The sequence below is a fragment of the Eschrichtius robustus genome, chromosome 11, assembly GCF_028021215.1.
Source record: "Eschrichtius robustus isolate mEscRob2 chromosome 11, mEscRob2.pri, whole genome shotgun sequence".
Lineage (NCBI taxonomy): Eukaryota > Metazoa > Chordata > Mammalia > Artiodactyla > Eschrichtiidae > Eschrichtius > Eschrichtius robustus.
Genome location: NC_090834.1, coordinates 111,675,401 through 111,693,053, shown reverse-complemented (window position 1 = coordinate 111,693,053; position 17,653 = coordinate 111,675,401). Strand labels below are relative to the sequence as shown.

General features: G+C 55.8%; 1 protein-coding gene across 1 annotated transcript in view; it reads left to right on the top strand.

Annotated features, from left to right (window-relative positions):
• SHANK2 (SH3 and multiple ankyrin repeat domains 2) overlaps window positions 1-17,653 on the top strand; it is a 457,530-nt gene that overhangs the window by 44,025 nt on the left and 395,852 nt on the right. Inside the window, exons 5-7 of the mRNA XM_068555086.1 lie at window positions 1,568-1,719; window positions 2,756-2,923; window positions 13,941-14,057. Of these exons, the coding sequence (XP_068411187.1) occupies window positions 1,568-1,719; window positions 2,756-2,923; window positions 13,941-14,057 (437 nt within the window). The remainder of the gene's footprint in view (window positions 1-1,567; window positions 1,720-2,755; window positions 2,924-13,940; window positions 14,058-17,653) is intronic.

Sequence of the window (17,653 nt, the reverse complement as noted above, 5' to 3'; positions counted from 1 at the left end):
TCATTAATTAATTAATTAATCATATTATTTAGGCTGCGCCGGGTCCTCGTTGCAGCACGTGGGCTTCTCCAGTTGCGGCGCGTGGGTTCTAGAGGGTGCGGGCTCGGTAGTTGCGGCATGCGAATTCTTAGTTGCGGTATGTGGGATCTTAAGTTTCCCGACCAGGGGTCGAATCCGGGCCCCCTGCATTGGGAGCGTGGAGTCTTAACCACTGGACCGCCAGGGAAGTCCCAAAACTCCGAATTTTCAAAAACCCCCGCGTGAGAAGGTGCCTCTCGTGGGTACGCAGCAGGGATGTGTCAGTGGCATTCGTGAGCATCATACCACTGCCCTTGGGAGAGAATGCATAAGTTGCCCTTTACACATGCTCTAGGGTGTGTCTACCCGCTGCAGATGAGTTTCAAGGAGCGGGGTAAGCCCACGAGACTCACCACGAAAAATCAAGGTACAGAGGGATTCCAACGGTGAATTTTAAGAGCCCTCCAAACAATACCCATTTATGGATAAATAAATGTTGTAACTGAAAATAGATGGGAGTCGTCAGTCTAGATTCGTGATGAAGTTGCCTTTTCTGGGGATGGAGGGTGATGTGATGATGTGTCAGTGACAGGCGGAGAGAAGGGCATTCCAGCCCATGGAAGATGCCGCAGTCCTTTTACTCTCAAAACGTGCTTGAGGACAGAACGATTCCTTATTAACTATTAGTGTTTTGGGCCACGGGAACCTGCATGTTGTCGTGTGACTCTTTGCACTTTTCTGTAACGTAAGAGCCTCTCAAATTAACCACATCAGAGTCATGCACTCTGCTTGGCGGTGGCGATGGCGGGCACCTGAGGGTCACTGAGGAGGGACGTATGATAACAGAGACTGACATGCTCGGCCGTGGCCACCTGCAGACTGGTCCACCTGCACAGGATGTGGGGACCCCTTCCTGACCCTCGTCGCCACAAAGGCGGGCTTCAGCCTTCGGTCCCCTGGGCTTCTGCCCCACTTCGTATGTTGGTCCTTCCTTGCGTTGGTCCGGTCCCATCATGATGACTGTCGGGGTCTCTCTGCTCTCCCAGATGGAGACCCCCGCAGGGCGCGACCCTGTTTGTTTCCCTGCAGCTCAATCCCTGGCATCTACCAAGATATCCGTAGATGCTGTGAAATTGAAATGAAGAAAGGCGGGCCTCTGCCTTTCCAGTCTTTAACTGCAGCCCTGACTGACCACTCCTCCTGCAGGGCAGCGTCGGCTGGGGCTGCGGGATTCTGTGTACCGAGGGCAGAGGCAGCCGGGGTGGCTTCTCGAACTCAGAGCCCACAAGGCGATGATGTGGAACCCCGCCTCTGCCCCCGTTTTGATTTGCCCGTGACCCCGAGAGTCACCGCCATCGTCACTAGGGTTGCCAGAGCCATGCTAAGTGCACGGACGTTTGGGGTCGGCAGGTGGGTGGGAGCCGTAATGCCCTGGCGGGTCAGTCTGTCAAGCTCACTTTGGGACGTTTGAACTTGGTTAAGGGGGTCATGTGACTTGGCACCTTTTCCCCAAGTGCTGGTTCTAACGTGCATGTGTTTGGGCCCCTAGAGACTCCCCTGACCTTAGCCACGCAGCTGGACGACCCCGTGGAGGTGATCAAAGCTCTCCGAAACGGCGGGGCCCACCTGGACTTCCGCGCCAAAGACGGGATGACGGCCCTGCACAAAGCCGCCCGCACCAGGAGCCTGCTGGCCCTGAAGGTACAGGCGGGGCCCGTCTCACACGGTGACGCCCCCTCCTCTGATCCCCTGGGTACGCCCTGCGCCACTCCCCATCCCACGACAGCCACCTGCGGTGACCCCAAATTGTGTCCGACTAGAGCTCAGAAGTGTGGTCTGGCCCTCCTCCCCCCCTCCTTGGTGTGGTTGCTTTTATTATAGAACCTGCTGTTCACAGAAAGTCATCTTTCCCCTTCTGATTCTGCCAAAGGGCTCGTATTTTCAGCTCAAACCCACCTCCCTCCATGGGAGGGGGGCTGCAAAGCCAGCCCCCCGCCACCGAGCCAGCCTCGCTGCTGCCAGAGCCGCCCCAGACATTGGAAGCTGATGAGGGGGGGCGGGGGGCGGACCTCACCCCCTGTCTTCCTCCCCACACTGTTCTCCGAGCATGCTCTACTGGCCCTGGGTCTGTGCCTGCGGACACAGGGCGCATGCCCCCAGCCCATGCTCTATCAGGGCCCCGGCGAGGAGGGGAGGGGACCCACTGCTGTGGGGTGACGACCCCCAAGATGGTGCCTTTCTGTAAAGCAGACTTCTTAACTGCATAGCAGCTGCACACTCACCAGCTGGCTTCCTCGGAAGTCAAGTGTTCGTGACAATGCTTGCTAGTTTTGCCAGCTGCAGGAAGCACACGGAGATGGTTTACACTGGACTTTTAGGTTCAGTAGTACAGCTTTTTCCTGCAAATGTCACCCTCCCCTCGTTGCTGTCCGCTGGTCCACAGGGATCATCCGGGCTCAAGCAGGTAGTGCCCAGAGGGCCACGTGTGCAGAAGGCCTCCCCACCTCCCGCATGTGTAAGCACGTGTGCGTGCCTGGCACCAAGTGCTCCTTTAGGGCCAGGAACTTCGTTGTCTAAGTTGGGGCCTCCTTAACTCCGGGAGGCCGGGAAAAGCTCGGGAACCGAGGGCTCCGTCACCCTGGCCTGGGCGAGCGTGACCTTCCTCTTCCTTCTTGATCGATTCACTCCCGTGAAGGGGGCTGTGAGACCAGTGGCCACACGGCGGTGTGTTTTTCAGACGCTGCTGGAGCTTGGAGCGTCCCCGGATTACAAGGACAGCTACGGCCTCACGCCGCTGTATCACACGGCGGTGGTCGGGGGCGACCCCTGCTGTTGCGAGCTGTTGCTCCACGAGCGCGCGGCCGTGAGCTGCCAGGACGAGAACGGCTGGCACGAGATCCACCAGGTGCGTGGGGCTCGCCCCTCACCGGCCATCCCGACGGGCGGGGCTGGGGTGCTGGGTGAACGCCCCCTCCGTAGGAGCCGCGGGCGCCCCGGTAGAGCGTGCAGGTGCTTTCTGAGCACAGGTGACCCAGCACAGGGCCCGACTTCCGTGGATGAGGCGCACGTTCCCCAGATCCCACCTGCAGCCGTGGCGTTGGGGGAATGTCGGCTGTAGTCGTGGCAGAAGCAGATCCACCTGGTGGCTCCGATGAAGAGTCTTTAGTGGACCGAGGGCAAGGAGAGGAGACACTGTGTCCCCGGAAACGGGGACAGCGGGCCGAGGAGGGGAGCGCCCCGCGGGAGCCGTGTCGCGGAGGGATGCGGGGAAGAAGTACCACGGTGGCTCCATCCTCCCGCCCTCCCATTGGCTGAGCCCCGCCAGAGCAGGCCAATCACGGAGCCTAGTGGTGCAGGCCTGGAGGTCAGGCTCCCCCGGTGGAGAAGGGTGGATAGTGGGTTTGGGAAAGCAGAGGGGGAGTATCCGCACAGGAGGTCAGGGGGAGAGGCCGTCCAGGAGGTCAAGGAAGAGGCTCTGACGTTCTCTCGCTCGGCCTTTACGGTGCAGTGAATTTCAATGCTTCTCAGGCTGCCTGTTTCCCTCCACCGCCGCCGTCACCTTACACACCTGCCCGTCTGAGCAGGGTCGCGCACCCGCCCACTGTGGTCAGGGGACCCGGCTGCTGAGGTGCAGCGTGTGGGCCCACCCCCGCCTGGTCTTTCTAGTGCTCAGTTCCGGTTCATCAGCGTCCCCGCAGCCTGGAGAAGCATCCAGTTCCCTCCTGTGGTGTGACGGGGCTGGGCTGGGGGAGGGGGAAATTCTGCGAAGCTGCTCACAGGACCCCCCGAGCCCACACCCTGGGCAGGACCTCGGAGGAGCAGTGATGCCTGCCTGCCCGCTGGGCCTCTGTTTGCTCTTCTGTAAAGTGGGCATCAGCAGGGCCTCCCACACCTTCGGGCCATAGAAAGGACATAATGTTAGCAAGACCCAGTGTTTTCCAGATAAGTCCAGCCTTCCTGCTTTGGCCTCTTGGCTGAAGCGGTTGCTTGTGCCTGGAGTGTCACGTCCTGGGCCCCCAGCTCCCCCACCAAGGCTGCGCACAACCCCAGAGCCCGCGTTGCTCTGTTTGTCGCCCGCAGTGGCGCTGGGCAGTGGATGACGTCGGTACTGTTGGCTTCTTCCGTGCGGGGGGCGGGGGGTTAGCTGCTCAGGGGACGCGGGGGACGGAGGGCCCAGCGTGGACCTCGCCAGTGACCGGCTCCAGGTCTCCAGGGCTTCACTGAAGGAGGTGCTGGGAGGAGTTGCCCCTCCCCCAGCGGGGTTGTCATGTGGCCTCCGAGCATCAGGCTGGAGACCCTGGTCCCGGCATTGGAGCTCCCAGCGGGCACTGCCAGCCTGGACAGATGGCGTGGGCCTGCCCTCACACACCCGGGCACCGAAGGTGCCCCCTGGGCCTGGAAGAGGCAAAGGAGTAGGGATGTGAGTCTCCCGCTGAGGGTCTCAGTGTCGCACCAGCTTGCATCCTTCCGGAGACGTGGAAACGGAGCAGGAGGGCTTGGGTGGAGTGAAGACTCTGCGTCCCCGAGGTTTCCTGCTCGGCAGATCTCAAGTTCTGTGATGCTGTCTTCGTTTGGGTTCAGATTCGTCCTATGAAGCCACCGCGTTCCCAGGGGAGGTGTGGGCCCTGCGGGGATGTCGCTCAGCCTGAGAGGAGGCACGCGTGCCTCTCGGCGGATGGAAGGGTCAGTTGTGCGGGGAGCGAGGCCGCAAAGGGCCTGAGAGGCTGGGGGCGGAGGGCAGAGCTGAAGGGCAGGGGCAGAGGCTCAGGACGCCTCCACCACCGGCCACCCCGACTGGTGGCCTTGCCGACTGGGGGGTGTCTGCCCCCCCGCCCCCCGCCCCAGGAATGGGCCGTGCTCCAGGGATCTGCCTCCTTTAACTCAGCAAAGCAAATGAGTGCTGGAGACCCCGCTGGGCCTGGGGCCTAGGCCCATAACTGCTCACGCTCCGTGGTGTTCGGGTGCAGGAGGCCACCGTGAGCCGCTTAGCCAAAGCCCCGGGCGTTGCAGCCACACCGCAGGCCCACGCCCACCCACTGGCACGGGTGTCACCTGCCAGGCCCGCTCAGTGTCCTGGGCACCGAACCCGGCGGTGAACAGAAACACCCAGTCCTGTGGGTCTTACGTCCCTGTGGCGGGGGGCGGGGACAGCGAGACAAACTGATGTGAACAAAGATTACAGACCCACGCGTGCTCACACGCACACACACACACGTCCGTACGCACATGTGGAGCAGGGCCAGCAGTGCTTCACGTCTCCCCAGGATGGCTCACCCGGTGACCAGGCTGGGGCAGGACGGGGGTCCCCAAGGTGTGGGCAGTGCCCGGTCCCTCTCCTCATCTCCGCTCACAGCTGCACTTGGCCGTCAGCTCCGCGGTGCCCTTTAAAAGGCCAAGCCCGTCGTCACACGTGCACTCGTTGGGGGTGTGAAAGGGGAGAGTTTCAGGCTCCGCCGGCAGCTCCCAAGGGGGGTCCTAGCTCTGTCGGCGTGAGCAGCCCTGGGGGGCCATTCAACCCCCCGGGTGACCTTCGTGGAAGGAGGAGGTGCAGGACCAGGGGGACCCGGGTGAGGAGGGGAGGCCACCTGAGCGCAGGAGCCCCACGTCCTCCTCGTGACCCTCAGGGTCTCTGCACAAGGGCTGCTGGTCCTGGGTAGCAGGCCAAGCTGTGAGTCTAAGAAGACAGGGTCACGCGGGGCGTCCCCCCGGGCCCATCCCCCTAGCCCGTCCGAAGGAAGAGCTGGGCCAGGTCAGCTCCACGCCTGATGTCCCGTTTAGCGATGTGTCTGAGGGCAGCCCACCCCGCCCCGCCTCCGCCATCATTGGGAAAGGAGCGTCCACAGAGCAGAGACGTTTAACTCCGGGTTTCCTTGAACGCCTGAGCCCTCCCAGGACGTGACGGGCCAAATGTGTATACGACCTGGGAACCAAACCATCCTACCTGAAAACGCCTACGTTCTTTTTTTCCCTAGATTTATCCACCCTTTAGACATGTTACTTTTGTTGTTTTGCAGAGTTCTCTTTTTGAACTCCAAAATGTGAATTCAGAGTATACTGTCCTTAAATGTGGGATTCGAGAGGGATGCAGGGAGAGCATTTGCCCCAAGCGGTCACGGCACTGGGGCAGTGTCCGAGTCCCCCGGGCGGTGGGCCCCGGACCATACTGGGCACGGGGACGGTGTCCCAGATGATGGGACAGACCTCAGGCCTTCGCTGGCACAGATGGGAGCTTTATCGGCACCTTTTGGAAGAATCTCCAAGGACCCTGTATTTCCATATGCCAGGCATCTGCTCCTAAGCCCCTCTGTTAAATGTAGGTTTTTCTACTATTCAGGCCTGGTGAGGGCAACCCATCAGGAGATACCTGCCAGCGAGAATGGTTTGTTACTGACCCCAAGAAGAGGGGCACAGCCCACCACGCACGGCCACGCAGGGAAGGCAGAGGGGGGTGTGCGCGCAGAGCCTTTACTGTGGTTTTCGAGGGAAGGAACAGGTGAGGCAGGACAAACAGGCTGAGTGACCTCAGTGGCCCTGGGGCACAGGGGCCGCCCTGTTGTCTGGGACCTGCCCTGGGTGCTTAGGACGGGCTGAGGGGCCGCCTGTTGTCTGGGACCTGCCCTGGGTGCTTAGGACAGGGGTGAGGGGCCCTGAGTGTGAGGGCCCCATAGAGGAGGGGTCAGGTGAGAACTCTGCATGGTGGTTTGTATTTGGAAGCTGTGCTCATGGCTGAGTCCTTTTCCGTCTCCGGGAATCAGCTCTTCCTGGCAGGGCAGCCCCTTCAGGGGAGCAGCCAGCAAGACCCCTGATGCCAGAGCATCAGAAACACAGAACACAAGGCAACGGAGTGCGTTCAGCCCAAATCCAGCTGAGTGACCCCTCAGCAGGGGGGGCTCCGTGCCCCGACGACCTTGGAGAGACCTTGGAGAGCCCTTTGGGCTCTCTTGTCTCCTCCCCTCGCCCCCCTTCCTACCTGTTCTCCCCTCCCCGCTCAACCAGGCTAATATTTCACCCCACTCCCTGCTGGGTTGGCCTCACACTGAGTCTGACTCCCTCATCGAATGCAGGTGACAGTCGTGGCCATCTCGCTTGTCTCTTGGGACGGCCGCCCTGAGACGGAGGGTGACCGTGTGTGTTGGGGCCGTGGGGGTCACTTTCTTCGGTGCCGGCTCCCTGCCGTGGTTCCAGCCCCTGACGCCCCCTGCGTGGATTCGAGCATCCAGCACCAGAGCTACCCAACCTCCGGGGTCCCCGCCCCCCGGCAACGCCTTTGGAGCTTGGAGGCCTTCAGCCCGGTTGTCCCATCCTGCTCCGCCACCCCGCGTCACCCGTCAGGGTGCGTCCACCGCCCTCTAGTGGCGGGTTTCTTTTTCACGCAAGTCCTGCGGAAGCACCTGCGTTATCCAAGCCGCTGTCTTCACCTGCTCCGCCGTGACCGTCAGGAGGGGATCGTGCAGGGGGCTCAGCGAGGAACCTCGCACACTGCCGTCCCCCCGCCCCCGGATTATCATCCTCCGTCAGGGCTCACGTTCACCCAGCAGACGCTGTCCTCACCATCTTTTCACACCCCTCCAGACACCTCCAGCCCTCGCAGACACCCTCGCTGGTCTCTGAGTTAGCCGGGCCCGGAGAGGGCGAGTGACCTGCCCGAGACTCCCAGAGCGCGGCTCCCGGCCAGAAGCCTGGTACTTTTTCCGGCCTCCAGGGCTCTCAGACAGAAGCCACCCCTCTAATGACAAGGCACTTGTGGCAGAAGGAAGTAGAGGGCAGGTGGGTTTGCATTGCCTAGCTGGACTGATTCTGGCACTGCTCTCTTGGGGAAGCACCTCGGAGTTCTGGGGTCCACAACTCCCTCTGCATGGCAGCCGACAGCTCCTTCCCAGCCGGCTGGCTCCCCATCCTTCCAGGGCACCTGAGTGCCCGCAGCCTGACCTGCTCACAGGTGTTGCAGAAGGCTTGCTTGGCTTTCCGGGGCGTTGCCCGGGACAGGTGTTTAATTGCAAAGGGAGGTCTTCACATCCAGCCCCCAGGCCCCGCGACTGGGGACGCCCGTCCCCTGAATGCTGACTTCGGAAGAGAAATTTTTTGAACTGTCTGCAAACCATCTTTCAACTTGTTATTCAGGTTACTCTAATTTTTTTCATTACAAAAGAAATATCTGCTCAACATGAAAGTCTTTAAAACTACGAAGAAATATAAAGAAGGAAGTAAAAAACACCCAAGTGCATTCCCAGAACATGGTGGGCCAGATTACGGGGGCTTCACTGAAGTTTTAGTTGCTAAGTACTTTTACATCCACCGGGGCAGTGCCCGGCACCTAGCTCCGACCTGAGGGAGAGGGGGCTTGGCTGTCTCAGGACTTGAGGAAGAGTTGCTGGTGAAGCCAAGTTTCCTGAAGAGGACACCGTCCCCAGTGAGAGGACAGCTGCTTTGTCTCGTGTTTCCACACACCTTCGTGGGCAGCTATGCCCACAGGACTGGCCCACATGGGGCGTCTCGCTCCCTTCCTCCTTCCCTGATTCTGTCCATTCCATTTGGAGGATAAGTGAGATTTCCTCCTCTTGCTGTCAGTAGCGTATATTCTGGGCTGGGATTGCAAAACCCCCTCAACATGGCCTGGGTCGCCTGAGCAAGTGGCTTACCCTCTCTGAGCTTCTTTGCTAATCTCTAAAGCTGGCTGAGTAACAATTCATAGAGCTCTCAAGACAGTTAAATGATGCATTGACTATAGCGCCTGGCATCTACTAAGTGCTCAATAAGTGCTGGCCACGCCCCCATCATCACCACCATTGTCAGCATTATCATCTGGCCACGCCCCCATCATCACCATCATCACCATCATTCTCATCTGGTCATGCCCCCATCATCACCATCATGGTCGTTATCATCTGACCACACCCCCATCACCATCATGGTCGTTATCATCTGACCACGCCCCTATCGCCATCATGGTCATTATCATCTGGCCACGCCCCCATCACTGTCATCCTTATCATTGTCGTCAGGCCATGTCTGGTTTTGTCTGTGAGGAATGATACTGGGCAGTCAGAGAGCACTTAACCAACTTGCTCACAGGCCTTCACACAGGTCTCATTTGATTCCTGCAATGATTCTGTAAAGGATGTTTTATCATTTGGCCTTAACTTTGTTATTGGTTGCTATTTATTATTTATCACTTTCAAGTGAGGAGTTTTAACTTTAAGGAAATTACAGTTTTTGGCCACTGCTCCCTCCTGCCCCTCTTCCTCCCTGAGCTCACCCCTGCTCACCCTCAGCCCTGGGCTCCAAGTCCTTGGCGCTTCCCCTGACCCCACAGTAAGGGACAGGCCCCTGGGGAGGTTCCCTCATGGTGCTCACAGCAGGGTGTGGTCCTGGGTCTCTCTGTGTGGGTGCTTACTGCATGCTAACTGTTCTGCTGTCATATCTGCAGCTTGTCTTATAAAGTACATATTATAGGAGAAAAGCCTAAGTGTGGTGTGGACTTAAATAATTTTGCTTGTGGCACTGAACCAAGCAGAAGCATTTGCAATGCAGTGAACTCCGCATTGCTCCAATTGCATTGCACAACCCCAGGGGGCACTGTTACGCTTGCTGTAAATTTAGGCTTGTAGATTTATCACAACAGGTGTCCAGCAGGTGGCAGTGAAGTGCTTGAAGGAAGGAGCACTCTTTTCCCTAATTTACACCAAATTATGTGTTTGGGGGGGAGGACGCTCAGCACAGGTGGGTGAATCTCACTCAAATCCCAAATCTTGTGGGGCGTCTACTCCAAATACTCGTGCCCGGGAGATTTGCAGGCAGGAGATGTGGGGCGGAGCCCCACACATACATGCATTTTCCATAAAGCATTTCAAGAAAAAAATGGGTAAGCAATGTGAGCGTAAGAGGTGCTGTTTTGTTTCACATTCTGGTTACTCTCTGACCTCTGTCAATCCTTTTAATCTGTCTCCCAGGGGCCAGAGAGGACAACACCCTTTTCAAAAAAAGGACAAAGGGTTAGCACTGCTTATCTTGGGGGAGGACAAATTCTTACTTTGATAAGCTTTGAGGTCCTTATGTCAAGCAAGTACTAATTTCTTTTTCTTTTTTTTTTTTTTTTTTTTAACTGTGAATGAGTATTTAATTTCAAACTTTAAGAGGAGTTGCAAAAGCAATACAGAGAACTCCCGTATTCCCTTCATTCAGAGACCACATTTGAGTTTTTCCCATTGTCCCAATAATGCCCATTACAGTAAAAGGATCCAGTCCGGGATCCTGCAGGAGCCCTTCCATCTGGGAGACTTCATCAGTCTTCCCTAGATTCTCTCAAGGGACTCTTTGGAGGATTATGCGGTAGTCATTTTGGAGACTGTCTCCCAATTTGGGTTTGCTCAGTGTTTCCTCGTGATGAGATGCAAGTTGTGCATTTTTGCAGGAATATCATGGAAGGGACGTGTGTTTCTGGCAGTCCTGTTAACGTGGTTTGCTGTTATTGGTGGTGTTCACTCTGACCCCCTGATCACAGGGAATCTGCCGGGTTCTCCACCATAGTTTTCTCTTCCCTTTGAAGTTAGTATTTTGTGGGATCTTTAGACTATTTTAGAAAACCCCTTTCCTCAACTCCCTCTCACCTGCTAGTTTTAGCACCCAATGGTATTTCTTGTCTGAATTAAGTAATTAATTGCTAAATGGAGATTTTCTACTCCCATCCTTGCTTCTCACACTAATTAGTTGGCTTTCTGTTATCAGGAAGAGCTTTCTCTTCTTGTTTATTTACTCACTTATTTGTAGCAATGTGGTTTCGTGGATTTCTATTTATTCAACAGGTAACCATCTGTTAATGTTGTCCCACTTTGGGTCCAGGGAGCCGCATCAAGATGGCCTGTGTGTCCTGTGGACACACCCCCATCCTTTCTTGAGCACTTCCTTTCCTTCTGGCTCAACAAGGTATTCCAAGCTCATCTCATTCTTTTCCTGCCTCAGCCCTGGAATCGGCCATCTCTGTAAGAAGCCCTGGTTCTTTTGAGTTCAGTAAGTCCCTTACATACGAACCTTCAAGTTGCGAGCTTTCAAAGATGAGAATGTGTGTTCGCATGTCCAGTCACGTAACTTAGTTCCCGTGTCTGGCGTTATCTGCAACCTAGGCTAACTTTGTTGGACTTACGAACAAATTGGACTTACGAATGCCCTCTCAGAACTGAACTTGTTTATGTGTAGGGGGACTTAACTGTATAGAATGGTAATTAGAACCCAAGATCCGAGTATTAAGTGTGCTCACTGCTGATCCCAGCCCCTCTCAGGAGGGCAAGTTAGGGACACACGTCCTCACACGTCCACGTGTGCACACATTTACTTTTTTGCTTTTCTCTATATTGAAAACCATGTGCTTATACTGATACCTCTTTTTCCTGTCCAGTACCACAGAGTTTATTCTGGTTTTCTCCTGCACCGGATTAGTAACTCCCTTTCTTTGACAGTGGGAAACCTGCTCCCATTTTCCTTCATTCATTTACCTGTTGCTCAGCCCCCCTGAATGCAGCCAGTCTGCTGACTGGTCTGGCCAGCACCTTGCTCAGATTCCCTTCACACTTCCCCGTCTGCCAGGCTGCTTCCTCAGCAAGTACGGCTTCTATCACCTGACAGCCGGTGGTTTAAAAGAAGAGACATGCAAAGAAGAACCTTTAAAAAAATGAATGGTAGAATTTAAGACTGGGATTACAGGAGATTTTTTTTTGTTTCAGCACCTGTCTGATTTTTCTGGTTTCGCTTGTTTTCAAACAATAGGCTTGGAGAAAGAAGCCCTTGAGGGGGATTCTTTCCCTGACAGTCCGCCCAGAGTAAAGGGCTCTATTTTACCTTTTTGCATTGATCCTCTTGTAACCCTTGGTGGGGAAAACGTGAACACCATCCCGATGATGTAATGTAAAACCTCACAATTTCAGATTAACCAGGGGAAGAGGAAGGGTGAGTCTGGAGTGATTGTAAAAATGCTTTTTACGCTAACGCAGCTCTCTTTGTTTTTGACTACAGGACAATTCAATTAAGCCATAACACAGTCTTGCCTCCTGGAAGTCCTTTGGAGAGAGTTGATTAGCCAGGGCTCCTTCAATTTAAGGAACAAAAATCCCAACTCAAACTGGCTTAAGGGGAAAATTAAAATTATGCCTAGCCTTACGTCCTGAAAAACCTAGGCACGGTTGTAGCTGAGAGGGGTCCACAGGGCATCTGTTGCTTGGCCTTGTGTGTGTGTGTGTGTATGTGTGTGTGTGTGTGTGTGTGTGTCTTGTTTTCTCTCTCCTTCCTTTAGCTCCCACGTCTCCCTTCCTCTGCGTTGGTGGCCCCAGCAGCTCCGGGCTTCTGTGGCTTTTTTGCTGGCCACCTTGGAGGAAAGAGAGAACTTCATTTTCTCGGTGGTTCTGACAAATGTTCCAGTCTCGTCTTCACAGGCCCCCAAGAGTCACTTGGGCATCCCCAGCCCACGCCTGTGGCCAGAAGATAGAATGTTCTGTGTCCACTGCAGCCATGGGGGGTGGGGCAGGCTCCCAGACCTCTGGGAGTGGGGTCGGGCGGCCCCCGGAGGAAGAGGCAGGCGCTGTGTCCACAAGAAGGGAAGGCGCGGGTGGGCAGGGAAAAGCAACCGTATCTTCTTCGGTAACGATCTGCTCTGTAGACGGATGAGATGATTTTACGGGCAGCACAGGGGTTGTAAGTGGGTGTTTCTCAGGGTTTTTGTTAAAGCTCATCCAATTACTAGTCCCCATGTCTTCCCTGTCATCTCTCCTCTCTATTAATTGGCGAGGTGTAGCTCTTTCTCATGGACTGTGCAGAGGTGAACCTCCCCTCAGTCTGTCTCAGTTATCGGAAAGGCAGGATTACTGAGCACTTCTTCCTCTGGCTACCGTGAGGCCCAACCCGGACCACCCACAGCTGCCTGGCCTGGCCTGGCCTGGCCAGCCGTCTCCCCGCCAGGTGCTTCCCCACCCTCGGTGTGAGCAGTTCTGGGTCAGCACCCCCACTTCCTGCCTTCCATGTCTCCCTATCCGGTTGTCACCCCACCAGAGGGACAGTGGGTCTTAACGCCCTTGGCACTGCCCATCGCTGGGTGCCCAGGAAATGCCGGTGGATGGGTTGGGGTGAGTCGGATATGACTTGCTTCCCAAGGTCAAAGGTTGCTCCAGCATCGAGCGGCATGCGCTGGACCCTCTGCTGGACCTGGACGGCAGCCCCCTTGGTCACAGTACGGGGCCCTCCCTGCTCCCTGTGAGCTGCAAGGGGTGGGGGGCAGCTGGCCTGGCCCCGAGCATCAATGGGGGTCCCTTCAGGCCCCTTATTCATGTGACTTTCATGAGAACCCTGGGAAGAGTAGGGTTTCCATTTACACATGAAGACAGAGGCTCAGTGAAAGTTCTGGAAAATGAGGCCAGATCTGGTTGACCCCAGAGCCCTGTTGGCTCATAAATCGCACATCACCTCCTAGAAGGGCTCAGAAAAGGGTGGGGCTGCCCCTTGCCTTGAGGAGGACAGGCGGGATCTCTTCCCAGGACACAGCCGGGTCCACGCACCGCTCCCGGCTGTTTTCACGCCTCCTCCCGGGTGGGGAGCTTGGATGAACAAGGCCTGGGACGGAGCATCCTGGTCTGCATTTCCTGGGGCAGGTCGCTGAGGCCAGGGGCAAAGACATGCCCTGGTCTCTCTGGGCTTCCCAGGCCTCGGGGCTGAATGGAAGGAACGGGGGCCCCTTTGCAGACCCCCCCCCCGCCCCCCGCCGTCGAACAGCTGGACACAGTCCTCAAACCCAATACGAGCTCCTTCTGATTCCCCAGGGGTCTGAGGTGTGGGACCTGGTCCAGAATGGGGGCTGGGCTGTGTTGGCCACACCGTTGGTTCTGGGGGCGCTCGGTGCATCCCGGGCAGCTCCCGGTTCACAGCGTGGACTCTCGTTTCAGGCCTGCAGGTACGGACACGTGCAGCACCTGGAGCACCTGCTCTTCTACGGGGCCGACATGGGGGCCCAGAACGCCTCGGGGAACACTGCCCTGCACATCTGCGCCCTCTACAACCAGGTCAGTGAGCAGGGCAGCTGCCCCACACCCCCCATAACCACGTGGGCGCCGGGGCCAGGGCTGTGCTGAGTGCTTTGCAGGTGGATGTGCAGCTCCAGCTGCCAGCACAAAGTCCCACAGATGGGGCGGCTTAAACAGCAGACGTTTATTTCTCACAGTCCTGGCTGGACGTCCCAGATCAAGGTGCCAGCCTGCTTGGTTCCAGGAGAAGGCTGTCTTCCTGGTTTGGGTTTGCACGACCCCTCTCACTGTGTCCTTACATGTGGAGAGAGAGAAAGAGCACTGGTGTCTCTTCTTCTAAGGACACTAATCCTATCAGATCGGGGCCCCACCCTCATGACCTCATTTAACCTAATCACCTCCTGAAGACCCATCTCCAGATACAGTCACATTGGGAGGTTACGGCTACAACATAGGAATCTGGGGAGGCACACTCAGTGCAGAGCAGGGAGTGGTCCTCACCTGCTTCTTTGAGAGTGGTTATCCCTGTTGTAGAGAAGAAAACTGAGTCGCAGGAAGTGAGAGGAGGGTCCTGGGGCACAGCTGGTACAGTCAGAGATGGGCATCGAAATCCCCATGGCTGAGGGTGCAGACTCTGCGGTTATGGTGTCACACGTACCCCACGGGGGGTCTCTACTCGGGGGGGCAGGGTGGAGCCATGAAATGGGGAAGGGTGTGGCTGACAGAGCCCCCAAGACAGTTATGGTGCCCCACCAGACCCCAACAGGACCACCATGAAACAGAGGCAAGCCTTACATCACTACATGTACAAACATGTCCCCAGTGGGCTTTTTCTTTTTAATTCCTCTTTAATTGTGGCTAAATATGTAAAACATAACAAACATTTGACTGTCTTAACTATTTTTAAGCATGCAGTTCAGTGCATTGACTGCACTCACATTATTGTATGACCATCCCCTCCATCCCTCTCCAGAACTTTCCATCCTCCCAAACTGACACTCTGTCCTCATTAAACACTCACTCCCCCTGCCCTCCCCAGCCCCTGGCGCCCAACAGCTACTTTCTGTCTCTGTGGATTTGACTCCTCTAGGGACCTCATGGGAGTGGACTCACACAGGATTTGTCCGTTTGTGTCTGGCTTATTTCTCTGAGCATAATGTCCTCAAGGTTTATCCACGTTGTAGCCTGTGACAGGAGTTCCTTCCTTTTTAAGGCTGAGTAATCTTCCATTGTGTGGATGGACCACATTTTGTCCATTCATCCGTCAGGGGACATGGGTCGCCTCCACCTCTTGGCTGTTGTGAATAGTGATGCTGTGAACGTGCAAATCTCTCTTCAGGACCCCGCTCTCACTCCTTTTGGGGACACACCCACAAGTGAAGCCTCGATGAGAACAATTTGTACAAAGCCCACAGTCTTCTGTGTGAGATGGACTGAAAACCAAGGCGAGCTGGGAGTCAGTGTGCTCGGGAAGCAGCGGGGGTGGGATGTGACTCCTGCCCCCAGGCATGCCTCCTAAATGACGGGGCGCACACCCCGTGCAGTGTGACCACTGGGCTACCGCATGGGGAGTGAAGCTGGGAGCCTCTGGTCCTGCCGAGAGGCAGGGGGAGGCCAGAAGTCGGCAGGGGGCCACGTGGAGGGGTGTGGGAAGGGGCTGGCTCCCCGGAGATGGGTTGGGGCACTGCTTCAGCGGGTGGTGTCAGTTTCCTTGGTGCCTGAAGTCAAGATAATTCCTGGACATCACTAGTAAGGGCTCCTCTGTCCTTTCTTCTTTTATTCTTCTCTTTCTCTGATTTCAAGGAACTTAAGGTCTGGAGGGGGGAGGTGTGGACATTCCACAGAGCAGCTGAGCAACATAGTGGTGGGGGGTCTACCACCTAGAGGAACAGAGGGGAAATCATGGATGAGGGTGACTGCCAGGGGCCCCTAAGCTGTGTGCACTCTGCTTATCCTCTCTCTGCCATCCAATCCAAAGCAATGGTTCCATCTTTTTGAGTGAAATCTCCAGCCTTTGCCTATACCCAAGTCCTTTCCCTGCTCACTCCATGGCTACTCCATCCCAGGCCCCTCCAGCCACTCTGTAATCCCACTTTGCTTCTAGCTATTGAACCCTCCTAGATTCTTTGCCCTAGAAAACTCCTATGCATCCTTCAAAACCCAACTGAGATGTCCTGCCCTCAGTCAAGCCTTTCCTTGATGAGCCCCTGATAGAGTTAGTTGTACTTTTTACTCTGTAGCCCTTTGCAGTACAGCCAGGGTGAACTGCCCAGGATCAGGTCGTTATTAGACCTTACCTGTCTTCCCTACGGGCATCCCCTCCCCACTTGGGCCCACCTTCTCAGGGGCGTAAACCACCATCTTTCAGGGTGTCCCCTGCTCCTGGCACAGGAGAGCAGCTCAGCCAGATGTGGTTGGGGAAGAATTTCAGTTTGACTCCAAGGAGTATCCTGAGAGCTGCTGGCCAGCTCCTCAATGAAAGCATACTGATGGGATTTGCACGCAGCTGGGGCCCTAGGTGTTCCAAGGCATTTGGATGTTGGAATGGCTTTATGAGCATGGAGAGATCTTGCTCGGCTGCACTAGAAAAACACACATCGTGAGCCTTGGCTTTGGCTGGTAAAACATCTGTGCCAACGTGTGCTTCTTAATTATTGCCTTAGAGGGGAAAAACATTCCTTAATTGTCCCCAGTTGATTTTAAGCATATTTTGTCATGAAAAAAAACCCAAAAAACAAAACCCAGAAAACCATGTTTTCTGTCTCTTGAAATAATGGTGGGCAAGATGGTCTTTGAACATGTTACCTTTCTATTAGAAAAGGTCAAGACGTGTCGGGAATCTGAATTCTGAGTTATTCATGGTGCTGGGTTTGACTGGTGTCACTCTGCATCCTCCGGATCTGTCCCCACCCTCGGCTGATGACGGCAGGGGGGCCCAGAGCTGCCCAGGGCTCTCAGGAAAACCCCTCCACTCCTGCCTTAGATTAGAGGGTCCAGCAGACTTTTTCTGTAAAGAGTCACTTAGTAGATATTCTGGCTTTTCAGACCACGTGGACTTCTTCAGAGCTACTCAACTCTGCCACTGCAGTGTGAACTTAACCACAGATGATAATGTGTGGCTATGCGCCAATAAAACTCTATTTATAAACAGGCCAATAAAACTTTATTTATAAAACAGGCTCCTTTCAAGCTCAGTCCAGGTTAGCCTGTGGGCCCCAGTTTGCCAGGCCCGGCCGGGCACAGCAGGCTGCATCGGTCCTCTCACCAGACGTAAGGTAAGGACAGACTCCCTGCTCCAGGGCTGAGTGCCTTCCTCCTAGCATGCCAGGGAGGCCCCGTCAGGGAGTGAGAGCTGTCCCCTCTCCAGGGTCCTGGGACCTTCGGGGCCAGCCTACTGCTGTCCATCTGTCCCTCTGTGACAGCATGGGTAGAAGTGCCTTTGGTGGTATCTCCTGTTTTGGACACCCTGCCTTGCATTGTGTCCCAGGGGCCATCACAGAGGGTCACAGACTGGTGCTTGGTGGCCCCATAGCCCCTGGACAGCATGTCCAGTTGGGAGTCAGCAAGTGTTCTGGGATCCAGCCTCATTAATCCCTCGTGCCCCTCCCTGGGATGCTAGTGTGACCTTTAATCTT